Source organism: Ictidomys tridecemlineatus, chromosome 9 (assembly GCF_052094955.1).
Source record: "Ictidomys tridecemlineatus isolate mIctTri1 chromosome 9, mIctTri1.hap1, whole genome shotgun sequence".
Classification (NCBI taxonomy): domain Eukaryota; kingdom Metazoa; phylum Chordata; class Mammalia; order Rodentia; family Sciuridae; genus Ictidomys; species Ictidomys tridecemlineatus.
In genome coordinates, this window is record NC_135485.1 from 128,282,284 (window position 1) to 128,294,974 (window position 12,691).

The 12,691-nt window shown below is 45.5% G+C and overlaps 1 protein-coding gene across 1 annotated transcript; it reads right to left on the bottom strand.

Annotated features, from left to right (window-relative positions):
• Positions 1-959: 959 nt before the first annotated feature.
• On the bottom strand, positions 960-11,665 carry Reeld1 (reeler domain containing 1). Its single transcript, XM_040293232.2, has 6 exons — positions 11,334-11,665; positions 9,653-9,875; positions 7,484-7,653; positions 3,742-3,991; positions 2,787-2,850; positions 960-2,013 (listed from the first exon to the last, which is right to left on the bottom strand). The coding sequence occupies exons 1-6, from the start codon at positions 11,536-11,538 to the stop codon at positions 1,423-1,425; spliced, it is 1,503 nt and encodes a 500-aa protein (XP_040149166.2). The 5' UTR covers positions 11,539-11,665; the 3' UTR covers positions 960-1,422.
• Between the last annotated feature and the right edge of the window lie 1,026 nt (positions 11,666-12,691).

A 12,691-nucleotide genomic window follows, 5' to 3' on the forward strand; every position in this document is an offset into this window, starting at 1 on the left:
TGTGGGTTCTTTCCATAGCCTTCTTAGAACATGCATGCATGAACACACAGATTACCAACCAGTGCCTCAGGATTGAAGCTGGGGACAGAGTTGCCCGGTCCAGGGTGCAGAAGGAGCTATGCCCAATGAGCTAAAGTAGGCTGTTGAGGTAGCTGGAGCTGTGATTCCGCACACTCTCAGTCTTTTTAAAGAAATGTTTTTTTGTTGTTGAATTGGGGTGTCATGAATGCCTTGCTGTCCTTGGAAAGTTACTGAATTTATTACTGATTAAATTATTGTGAGGACCAAATGTGAAAAACCTATACCTTTCTGAAATAGGTGCAAGATAACTAAATATCCTTTCCGAATTTCTGGTGGTGTTTGTTTCCATATTAAAATGCATGATGACCTGTAATGGCGTTCTCTCTGGAGAGGCCCTTAATTCAACTAATGTATTAGTTGAACGTGTTTAAGAATTCTAGTCAACCCCAATGTCTTGACACTATTTAGATCCCTGGAACCATTGTAAGTCAAAGTGAATTTCATAAAGAGAGGAGATCCGATGGACAGTGTCCGTCCATGAAGGTTTCTTTCTGACATCCCCTGAGAGAAAAGGTAACAGCTGTTCTTCAAACTCTGCTGGTAAATTTTTTTTTTCCAGCCTCACCTTTGGCAAAGGCAAGATGTCTAACACTTGTAGAGAAACACAGGTCTTTCCACCAAGTGTGAATGGTTGGGAAATCCCAGATCCATTTACATCTGATAGGGAGGCTCCTGCCCTGCTCTGGGGCTTATGTTTTCCCAAAGATGTATTCATCCAGACTCTCTAAACGGTCTTGCTTTGGACTAATTTCTATGGCAGATGTGCCAGACTGCTGAGTTTTAGCAGACCCAACATACTCCCATGGACCTAAGCAACTGAACAGAGTTCCAACTTGGTTTTTTGAGCCCCAGTTTCAAAAAGTAAACTTCTAGGGTGGTTTGGAGAGGAAAGAGAGGGCTGCAGTTCTTTTTTTATTGCAAAAGCCACAAGCCCAACATTACTTCTTTTCAAAGAGTCAGAGGAGATGAGGCTGAGACAGTGAGGAGGGACAGAATCTCTATTCCAGCCGGTTCCTCAGGGCAACGGAGGAAGCTTGGTGGCCACAGGAGTCTAGCTAATGAGCAGGTTATACAATATTCATTGTGTCGAGTTTAACTCTTCAAACAGAACGTCTAATTGCAAAAAGGAAAAAAAAAGAAGCCAAATTACAGATGTTAAGACAACAAAGCTGGGCGAGAACTCCCTCTGTTGATGAGCCGGGCCTCTGGCTGCCCCCTCCACTGGCAGCGTGCTGACAGAGGCGCCGTGAATCCCCGTCCTCATCAGGAATTCTCATTGGTCCTGTTTGGACTGAGCCGCTCTGCAGAGTGTCAGGAGGCCACTGAGAGCCCAGAGTCCTTTCAGAGGCCTGGTTTCCTGCTACCCTCAGAAGGAGAGATCCTGTTGTGTTCCGCTGGAACCAAAACAAACCTGTTCTCCCCAGTCTTCCTGCCGTGAACAGTCTCCCCACTGGCCATGGCATCCGTGGCTGGCTCACTGGAGGACACTTCTGTTCGCTTGTGGCAATGCTGAGTGTGCAGGTAGCAAAGGCCAGCCGCCAGGGCCATGCCCAGGGTGGCTAACAGACAGAGTAAGGTGCCCAGCTGCGGCGTGCTGAGCTGGATCCCCAAAGGGGCACTGGCGCCCTCCTGCCCTACTGCAGGCCTCACAGTCTTGCTAGGGTGTCCCACACCACCTTCTCCCTCCCCTGTCCCCATTCTGGGATCCCTGGACTCTGACTCAGGTACAGATTTGGCAGAGGGCCCTGATGCCTGGCCACCAGCCACTTGACGCTGGGAAGCACTAGAGATGTGAAAGTCAGGGGTTGTGTTGGATGCCCCCACCTCACTCCCAGTGGACGCTTCAGAAGACCAGAGACTTGGGGGCTCGGTAAGGAGGCCAGTGTACAGAGCAAGCCTCACTGGTGACCTGTTAGAGGCTGTCATCTCATCCTAGAAAAGAAAAGGTAAGTTAAAGGAGCTGACCTTCCCCCCCAATTTGCCAATAAACTTTACCACTAATTTGTGTTCCTTTTAGGCCCAGCCTCTTGCCTCTTCCTAAAAGAGCTGAAAGTAAAATGCCCAAGTAGATAACTATGCATTTGTTATCAGTGGGGACAGAGCAGCTAATGGGAACCCCACTCAGAGTGTGGAGGCCAGTTACTAGAACAAGCTTAGGATCCTTCAAGAGGCTTCCAAGCCCACAGGGGACCTGCATCGTTCCTGGTGCTGAAGGCTTTGAGTATGTTTTTTGATGGCAGGACCCATGCAGGAGGGACCGTTTAATCTTGCTGAAGGTTCTAATAAATTCAAGCAAGAATATTATACTATGTTTTATTTTGTGTTCCTTCTAAGGCTTCAAAGGAAGAGTAAATCAGGGGGCATGTATATTTTATATTGCCCATTGATCTACCCTCTGAGCCATCCATGCTGTTTCCAGGCTCGTGTTATGAAGGAGAAGTGGAGGGGGAGAGAAAAGGAATTATTAACCACAGCTAAGTGAGCAAACAAATCTCTAAAACCATCCATTTCTACCATTGCTGATAACTTCAGAGATACTGCATAGAAAGCAATGGCTGGTATTGATCGGTACCAAGACACTTTGTATATATCATGTCCTTGCCTTCTCTCCTCAGCTGCTAGTCTGATAGCTCTGTTTTCCTGGAACTTCCCACTCAGGGATCAAAATACCAACCTTGACCCCCACTCACCATTCAAGCTCTTACCTGTTCATCTCTATCCAAGGGCAGGCACGTTTCCAAGGAGTGAAAGCTTGGATCATCCTGAGTCCTAAGGGAAGAATGGGAGGGCTGAGAAGGGTCTTTAAGTATTTGGATGAAAAAGCAGTATCTCCTACCATTGTTGTAAATGCTCATGGTTTCCGATTTCCCTGGAATAACTCCCGAGTTTGGGGCGAGAAGACAGAAGGGAGAGTGAGAGGTGGGAGGAGTGAGGATAGTAGTAAAGAACTCACCAAGAACTATAATTTATTATTTTACATCATATTCATACGTCATACCATAAATATATTTAAATACTAAATGCTTTCATTTTACTTATAGCAGCCTCTCAGAGACCTCACCCGTCCAAGAAAGGAGGTTTCCCTGCGTGATTATCATACCCAGCTCTTCTGACCAGTAGCCTTGCTACAGTAAATAAATATGGCTGAGATTTTTTTCATCAGATTCCAAGTGCCACAATATTTAGCCTCATCTCACCACCTGTACCAAATGACCCGTGTGCTATGATTTGGATAGGAGGCGTCCCCCAATAAGCTCATGTTAGATGATACAGAAATGTCCAGAGGTAAAATGATTAGACTTTGAGAGCTGTAACCTAATCCTACATTAATCCTTGAATGGACTAACTGGGTGGCAATGATTGGCAGACGGGGCACGGCTGGAGGAAGTAGGACACAGGGTGGCGGGGAGTGTGCGGTTGGAGTTTGTGTTTCCTTCCTGGCCCCACTTCCCTTTCTTCAGGTCATACGCTCAGCACTCTCCTTTGCCATGCCCTTCCACCATGGTACTCTGCCTAGAGCAATGGAATCCGCCGACCATGGACTTGAACCTCTTAAATCCTGAACCCAGAACAAACTTTTCCTCCTCTAAGTTGTTCTGGTCAAGTATTTTGGTCCCAAAGATGAAAAGCTGATTAACGCACAACTCCATCACCCATTACCTATGGTGGGTGCTCAGGCTGGAAGCAAAGCCCCCTGAGGAGAATCTCTTGAGGGCCCCAAGCCGCTTCAGCCTATGGAAATCCAGGGATGGTTCTAGGATTCGATGGCTGTCTCCCCTGGGTGGCTGGCCATCGCTGCTCGCAGTAGCTGTACGTGACGGTGATTGGGACAGAGTCTCTGTGTCCCCAGGCAACTCTGTCACCCCGATACTAGTAGGGACAGGATGTGAATTGTCCTCTTCTGGAGCTCCTGTGAAAACAACAGCAACATCTCTGTGCCATCGCTCAAGTGTGATGGGGCCCTGGGAGCTGAGCCCAGGCCTGAAGTCGGTGAGAGCATTTTCCCCAAATTGATTTGTACAAATGTCTACAAAAACAGGGCAGAGAGTGGATACTCTAATGTGCCTTAAGAACGGTCATTAAATGTGAGGCACTCAGAAATGTCAACAGGAAGGTGATCGGCTCAGGAACACAACCTCCTAACCACGTAGCAAAGCACTGATTTCTCACATCTCTTTAGGGAGAAAGTCACTGGCTCTTCTGGACTTGTAAGTTCTTAACTGCCACCACACAGGGAATAGAGAAGCCACTGGACAACTGTATTTTTTTTTTTCACCTCTGCCAGAAACTCTAGCTAGAAGAAAAGTAGAATCCACAAATCAGATGTCTTAAAACCCTAGATCTTTTGCCATGTGTCTTTTGCCATATATTATTAACGCTCTAAATTTCCCTGGTGATGATAATGACTTGAGTGTCTGTTATGGGCAGAGGCGAGACCAGTGCCCTCCACTGCCCTCCACCAGCTGATCCCTCATCTGTGACAGGCTAAAGCAGGGCTCAGAGCATTAGAAATATCTGCAAACAGGGCAGCAAGCAAGCAAGGGCTCCTTCTGGAGTCAGATTATGATCTCGGCTCCTTGCTCCTCTCTGCCAACTCCTAGCTTTGGGCAAGGCTTCCCAGAGCATTAGTTTATTTGTGTAATGGGGCCAATAACAGAACCCATAGTGCAGAACTGTTGAGGGAGGACATAGAATAACTGAGGCACTGTGGTTGGCACACAAGCAGCCCTGAGTAAGGGGTAACCACAGTCATGGTTTAGATGACAGGATTGGCGTTGACCAAAACAGTATCGGCAGAGTTCATCTGGCCAGTATTTGGTGCCCCTTTTTTTTCCCAATGTTTTCATCATTCAAAAACACTGAGGAGAAGAACAAAGTAGCATAACCCAGGCACATACAGCAACGGACAGTTTGGAATTCCTGCCTGAACTCAAATTGCACTCAGATGTGGTGGACAGACCCAATGCATGCTGGGAGATTTTCCTGGTGTCTGGGCCTGCAGAACTGAGGCAGACTCATGATCATTGTCCCTGAACTCAAAATCTAGGAGGTGAGACTCTACATGCTCAACTTATGAAGTATAAATGTGAAGAGGACTTCAATTCCAGAGCTAGGGAAGCAATTACCTTTGCTGTTATGGTCTGAAGTGTGTTCCCCCAAACTCATGTGTTGAAACCTAACCTCAGTGTAGTAGAGGGCCTTGAAGAAGGTGATTAGCTCATGAAGGCAGCACCCTCATGAATGGAATTAGTGCCCTTACAAAGAGGCCTGGGGGCTTTGTTTACCCCTTCCATCATGTGAGGCACATAGAAGGCACCATCTGTAAGGCTTGGTCCCTCACCAGACACTGAACCTGTTGGTACCCTGATCTTGAACTTCTAGCCTCCAGAATTGTGAGCAGTGAATTTCTGTTGTTTAGAAATAACCCAGTCAAAGATATCTTCTGACAGCCACTACATGGAGAAAGACACTAGCCTACCAAGAAGTAGGAGAAAAACTTCTGTCAAAGAGGTAAGAGATGGGGCTGGGGATGTGGCTCAAGCGGTAGCGCGCTCGCCTGGCATGCGTGCGGCCCGGGTTCGATCCTCAGCACCACATACCAACAAAGATGTTGTATCCGCCAACAACTGAAAAATAAATATTGAAATTCCCTCTCTCTCTCTCTCTCTCTCTCTCTCTCTCTCTCTCTCTCTCTCTCTCTCTCCCTCCCTCTAAAAAAAAGATTTATTAAAAAAAATAAATAAAAATAAAAAGAGATAAGAGGTGAGTTGTGTCCTGCTAGCAATGTAGATCATCATGAGGAACCGCCCATGTTGAGGGAATCTGAGAGAGAAAACTTGAAGTAGAAGAGTCAATCATCCCCAGGGGTGCAATGGGACCCCAAATGTCCTGAGGGTCTGTGGCAAATATGTTTGAGAAACACAATGTACTATTTTTCCAATTTCAACAAGTCCTCATTGACATATAACTACTGAAGTCTTCTTACAGTTAAGAAATCCATTTCCTTTTATTAGATGACCCTCCAGCACACACACATTCACACATACTCCTTCTTCCTTTGGGAATCACTAGGGTTTGTGTAGAGGAGTCGGCAGGAAGGCACAGTCAGCAGGGGAGGAACACGGGTGGTATAACGAGAAGTTTCCCCCGTAAGCGGCTCAGACTAGCATCTGTGACCCCAGGAAGGACCCGTCTAGTGGGACAGGCAGGTATCAGAGAGACAGAGCGTTCAACGTGACGCTTCCTCCTGATGTCTCTCTTCTATTCACATCCATATTAAAACAGACATGGTCGTGCTTGGGGCTGGATGCAGCATTTTCCTGGTTTATAAAATAAAACATGAGACTTCTGCCACGTTGGGTCTGCAGGGTGTTTCCCGGGCCACCTCTCAGACCCTGAGTTCTTCACTCTGCTTTCCAGAGTGTGTTGGCAGAAAACTGGAGGAGCTGTTCTGGGGCAAGAGTAGAAAACAAAGTTTTGGGGACAGGGACAGAAAAGGGAGGGTGGCCCTTGATTGTCCCTGTGCCTGGGTCAGCTACCCTCAGCACACAGGCAGGGATTTGGTTGGATTTTGACTTTAATGTATCAACTAAGAATTTTAAGGAAAGAATCAAGAACAAAGGAAACTGGGATTGAATGGTTAAGGATGGAAACTTCTGTGGAGGCAATTGGGTGTTTTCACGAGAGCGTCTGCTCAGCACCCTTAACTAGAAATAGGTAAGGAGAAGCAGCCCCATGTCACAGGATGCCACGGAGGTCAGGCCTTCTCTGGTGGTTAGGGGATTTTGGTCGTTTGTTTTGTTTTGTTTCTTTTTTTTTCCAGAAGTTCATGGGCCAATGGAGGATAAAATCATGCCATAAACCAGGGGGAAAGTTGATTCCTATTGAAACAGTCTCTTATTCTTCATTCTGTTCTCCCACCCAGGCTGCAAAGAGCCATCTGCCTACCATGGAAAGTAACAGTAAAAACTGGATGAGGTTTTACAAAAAAGAAAGAAAGAAAGAAAAATAGCTCATTTCTTCTTGGTGCTCCCTGCGTAGCTTCAGGGGACTAAGGAAATCCTATGCTGACCAGCAAAGATGAAGGTAGAAGGGTCTTGTCATCTTTTGGCTTTGCAATGCAGCCCTAACTGTCCCCCCACACACACCAGGGTTTATCTACATTTGTTGGGTTGAGCCAGAGGAAGTGTGTTTGCTGCAACCAATGAAGCAACCACGAGCAGCCCCCCCTCTCACCACCCAGTTATCACGTTCCATTCCTGGGATGGGCTGCAGCCTCGAGAGGCAGGTGTTTATTGCTTGTTTTGCAGGGGCAGGAAACTGGCAGTAGTCACTTGTAAGTGAAAATAGATCACTGTCAATAACGATGGCAACCAGATTGAAGCACAGTGGTCAGCTGTACCTGGGGCTGTCCCTTCAGAGTCATCCAGCCTTCGCCCAGGGGTTGGCACCAGCGTCCCCAGCACAGCGTGGTGGTGGTCATCAGAGAGGGCTCTGCTGCGTGTCTGTTGTGACACAACAGCTGATTCAATCCTTGCCCAGTAAACAAAATACGACTGGACTACTGTTACACTGTGGGGAAAGAGCAGAGTGAGTCATGGATTTAGTTTCCCCTAAATAATACCCTGGTCCATCCGAATTGCAAGTTGACAACATGTTGGGCACTAAACCTCAATGATTGGAAGAACTCAAGAGAGATTGTTTTATTTCTTTTTGAGTGACTTCATTGTTGGATAAAACAAAAACTCAAGAGTTGTAAGTAGTTAGACTAGGAGAGGGTATATACAATTGACAACACTTCCTAATAAATATAGGCATCAAAAATCTCTTTTGGGGGCTGGTAAATCTCTGGCTGAGCAGCTATGAAGCACAGGGGAAAGAGTTCATTTTGACTAACAGGTGTCTTCTTGAATTGTTTAGACCCAAGTAAAAGGTTGCTTCTTCAGCTTTATTTTTAACCCTCACTGAGATACTACCAATTACATCATTAATTTTTCAAAATTCTGTTGTACACTGGTATGATTCTATTATAATTCTACATTCTACTGAAGGTTAGAGAGAAATCATTACTATTCAAAATAGCATTTGGAACACACAATGCCTTTCTTCAGTGCAAATCACTTTCACAAACGTTACGCCATTTATTTATCCTTCCAAAATTTTCAGGGAGGTAGGTATTCTTGGCGAGCATCATTTTTCCCACTTTACGTTTTCCAAGGGCCGTTACAGCAGGACCGTGTGACTCATGCAGCTGAGGTCTCCCAGAGAGAGAAGGAACAACTGGGAGTCCTGGAACAGGCCTCGGTCACCAGTGTGTGGCAGGGATTCCAGGAGGGGAGAGTACACGGTGACTGGGAACGACTTCTGACCCAGTGACGCGGCTCCTTTTCCTGTCACATGGAGGCAACAGCCTTTAAACCACTTCCCGTGAGCACAGGGCAACTGTGGTGGTGAACCCCAGAATAAGAACGGGGGGGGGGGCTTTGAGAGGGAAAAGCCACTGGAGAGACTGAGGGAGTTCATGCGGCAGAATCCCCTGCCCCAAATAAGAACTGAGGCCAGGACAGAGGCTGTTACACCCAGCATCCAGCAGGCCCCTGCCTGACCACATGGCAGCCCTGTGAGGGCGCAGTATTCTCTTCCTGCTGTCCTGGCCTCCAGGAAGGGATGGAGGAGGGACAGCACGGGGTGGGCCATGGTCCTTGTCTCTGGCTCCCAGGGCAGAGGGCAAACATGGTGGAGAGGCCTCCACCCTTGGGTGCAGTCTCCCTTCTGTATTTCCAAGGGTGTGGGGGGAAGGAACTCAGGGACACACTCTCCTTTCCCAAAGGATGAAAAATTCTCTCTTGGTAAATGGCAGAATCTCAAAGGAATGATAAAACAAGTATTTCATTTGGAGGAATGAAGATAAGCTATGAAGCTTGCTCTTACTGGAACTGCCCTAAGTACTCTGCATGCATTGCTTTTCCTCCTTACACAACCCCAGGAGGTGGATGGTATAATTAGGATGCCCTCCACTGATTTTATCAATTGATTTTCATTTTATTTATTTATTTACCTGTGACGTTGCCCAGACAGGACACAGGCTGTCCTGTGCCTCAGCCCCCAGGGTACCAGGACTAAGGCATGTGCCGCCACACCAGGCTCATTCTGCCCATTTGGTAGAGAACATGCCAAGGCACAGAGACTGCAGTGGCTCTCCCTGATCCAGGGAAGTGTCCATTTGTCCATCTGCCTCCGTCTCTCTCTGTCTCTCCTCTCCTATCACCAGCTCTTTTGTCCTCTAGTCAGAATTTCCTGGAGAGAAATTCTGGAAGAGGTTGGCTAAGGTTCATCTGCAGCTCCAGGGAGGGAAAGAACACGCCCCAGGACTGTGGATAACGGCGAAGATCTGGGGCCAAAGCCCTGTTAGTGGCCCTCTGCATAGGATGTCTGGATTAGGTAGCCCTAGGGACCCTGTCCTTGTTCTAAGGTGGCGACATATGGCAAAGGGGACCGAGGATATGAAAGACTCCCCACCCCGTCCTCAAAGTGGACTCAGAGACCAAGAAACAGCACCTCCCTGACTTACAGGAACCTGATGTCCCCCACAGGCTCAGCAGGGGCCTTCCACACGAAGGAGAGGTTTCTCTTCGGGGACTTGTCAGAGTGGGTGACCGCGTCCGCCTCTTCAAAGCAAGTGATCAGTTTGGAGCGAGGAGGAATGAGGACAAAAGTGCCAGCCGTCTGATGATCAGACTCCCTCCGAGCCTGCAGCAGGAACCCCATGAAGTCCAGACTGCTCCTCATGGTCACTGCCACAGACAACACTCGGCTCAGCTCCCGGGGTGGGTGATGGGGGTGTTTTCAAAGCTAAGAGCGGAAGACCTGTCACCCTCTCCAGAAAGTGAGCAAACTATTAGGAGAAAAACAGTCCAAGTTTCACACCAAAATAAAGTCTGTTTGGACCAAAGGTATGTAAAAATTAAATTAAAAACTAGAAACAATTTTTTTTTACACATCAGAAATAAGTACATCTCTCTAAGCAAAACCCATTTGCCAAAAGGAAAAGATGAATAAAGTTTATGATATTTAAAAAAATATGGATGGAGATGAAATAAAAATGCAGATAATAAACTAAGTCTTTATAACATTTAAAACAGACAATGGCATAGAATTAAGGTGAATCAGTACATAGATGATCCCTCCCAAAATGACAAAAGGACACTAATAGAAAATAAAACAAACTGGGTCATAATTTTAAAAGCAGTTGTAAATGAGTTACTGTTTTGTATGTATCACATTAGCAAATATTAAAATATGAATATGACTAGTATTGGTAGCACTGTGGAAAGATAAGGATATTCATTCTCTAGTATTGGACTTAAAAACTGTGTAACATCTTCTGTATTTAAAACACAATTCCTATGATATATCCCACAACATCGATGGACCCTGAAAACATAATAAGGGCAATAAGTCAGATGCAAAATGACATATGAATCATGTAGGCGAGATACCTAGAGTAAACAAACGGTTAGAAAGAGGTGAGCAGAAGCTGTGTGTGGCAGGAAGGTGCCTGGGATTGAACCCAGGGTCTCATACATTGTTAGCACATGCTATAAAACTGAGCTTCACACACCCTCATCCCTGTATTTTATTTTTAATTTTTTTTTCATATTTTATTGGTGCATTATAGTTGTGTATAATGGTGGAATTCTTTACCACATATTCATGCATGCACACAACAGAACCATATAATTTGGCCAATATCATTCCCTACTGAATTTTATTTTTAAAGATTTTTATCATATATATTTAAGGTATATAACATGATATTTTGATACACATTGCAAAATGGTGACCATAAGTCAAGCAAATCAACACACCTATAATCTCACAAGTGTTAACTGATGGGTGAGTTTTAGTTTTAAATAATGAGAATAATTATATTTTTCACAACCAATATAATATTGGGGTACCATATTTCCATCTATGATAACATATATTTATCTTATGATAAGGACAAGATCACGTTTTATAGTAACATTACTTTGTTCTCTTTTCAAGATTGCTACCAATACAGAGATTCATTATCCTGTGGTTTCCATGACACAAACATTTCATGCTTAGTGTTGGCCACATAATTGCTTCTTAGGAATTAGCCAAACTTCAGTTCAGGAGGTTCCTGCCTGGGGTAAACACAACTGGGAGGAGGAGGACCCCCCAGGGCTCCGGGGCTCCTAGAGGGTCTCCAATCCTCCCATACCTACCTGGAATCTTGTCACCTGGTGAGTAGGACCTGCTGGTGTGGATGGTGAGGTGGTGGGAGCTGGAGCGCTGGGGCTGGGCTTGGATGTGTCTGGGCTGCATATCCCCACACGCCACAGCACCGGCCCCATGGGAGAAGGCAGATGAGCAGGAAGTCAGGAAGAGGGAGGCCCAAGCCCAGCCTGCAAAGGTAGCTGGGACCTTCATCCTGCCCTTCCCTATCTAGTGACAAACAAGGGCTTCAGTCCAAATGCTATTTAAGAAAATGATACAAGTCTCTTTGAATGTGACTGACCTGAATCCCTCCCTCCCTTTGTACCTGGGATGCTTTTAGTGCTGCCTCCTCAAGGTCAAAATCAAACAGACATGCCAGGCTACAGGAAATGTTTCATTTCCAAACACTTTAAAAAAACCCACTTTTCTTCTTGTAACTTTGTCATAAGACCAAATTGCCTTTTTTTAGGGGGAAAAAAAAGCATTGATTATTAAGTCAAAGAAATAATACCTGAAAACGTTTGGATCCTGAAGTGAACTCCTTGCAAGCTGTCTATATCCAAGGGCAGGGTGGGGGTACTAAGTTATCGTTGAGGCAGACCCCCCCACAACGTTCCAATAAGGGCAAGCGAATGACAGACATATGGGGACTTGAATTAGCGTCTTACCTCTACAATCACAAACTACAGAGTTAAATGCTACAAAATTTCTACCAAATATCAATTATTTAGAAGCGGTTAAGTTTGCAATGCTTTGATGATTCCCTTTCCCTTTCTCCTGTCCTTTTTCAGTTATTTCACTACTTTCAGCAAAGAAGATGAGCAGAGAGATCACACCCAAGATGACTCATCCTGTACCTGGTTTAATACGTCTGCAAAGCCTTTCACTCAGGGGTAGAACACAATGATGGGATTTGACAGCACCAGTACAGTAAATTTCATTTTTGCTTACCACCTCAGATGCCCACCCATAGAAAGAATGAGAAGTACACACTATAAAGAAGTTACACCTAAAACTAAGGTTAAAGAGAGCAAAGCAGGCAGATAAGAGCTCTCTGAATAAATATTCAGGACTTTGGGGTATTTTTAAAAATAGTTCTATGTTCTTATTTTTTGATAGTGTTATACCTAGGCATTTTAAAGTTTAATACTTTGATCTGTGGGACAATGGAAGTCAAAGTCTTCCCCTTTAAAAAGTTAGTTTTTGAAAGGTAAAAATAAAATCCCTCAAATTTAGTGAAACTAGCTATAAAAACAGTAGGACAATCCACACAACCAAGGCGAGGTCATCCACCTGTCTTACCCTCCCACAACCATCACTGCCACCATCAGCCACAGAGAGAGGGGAATATGATCTAACAGGTCCC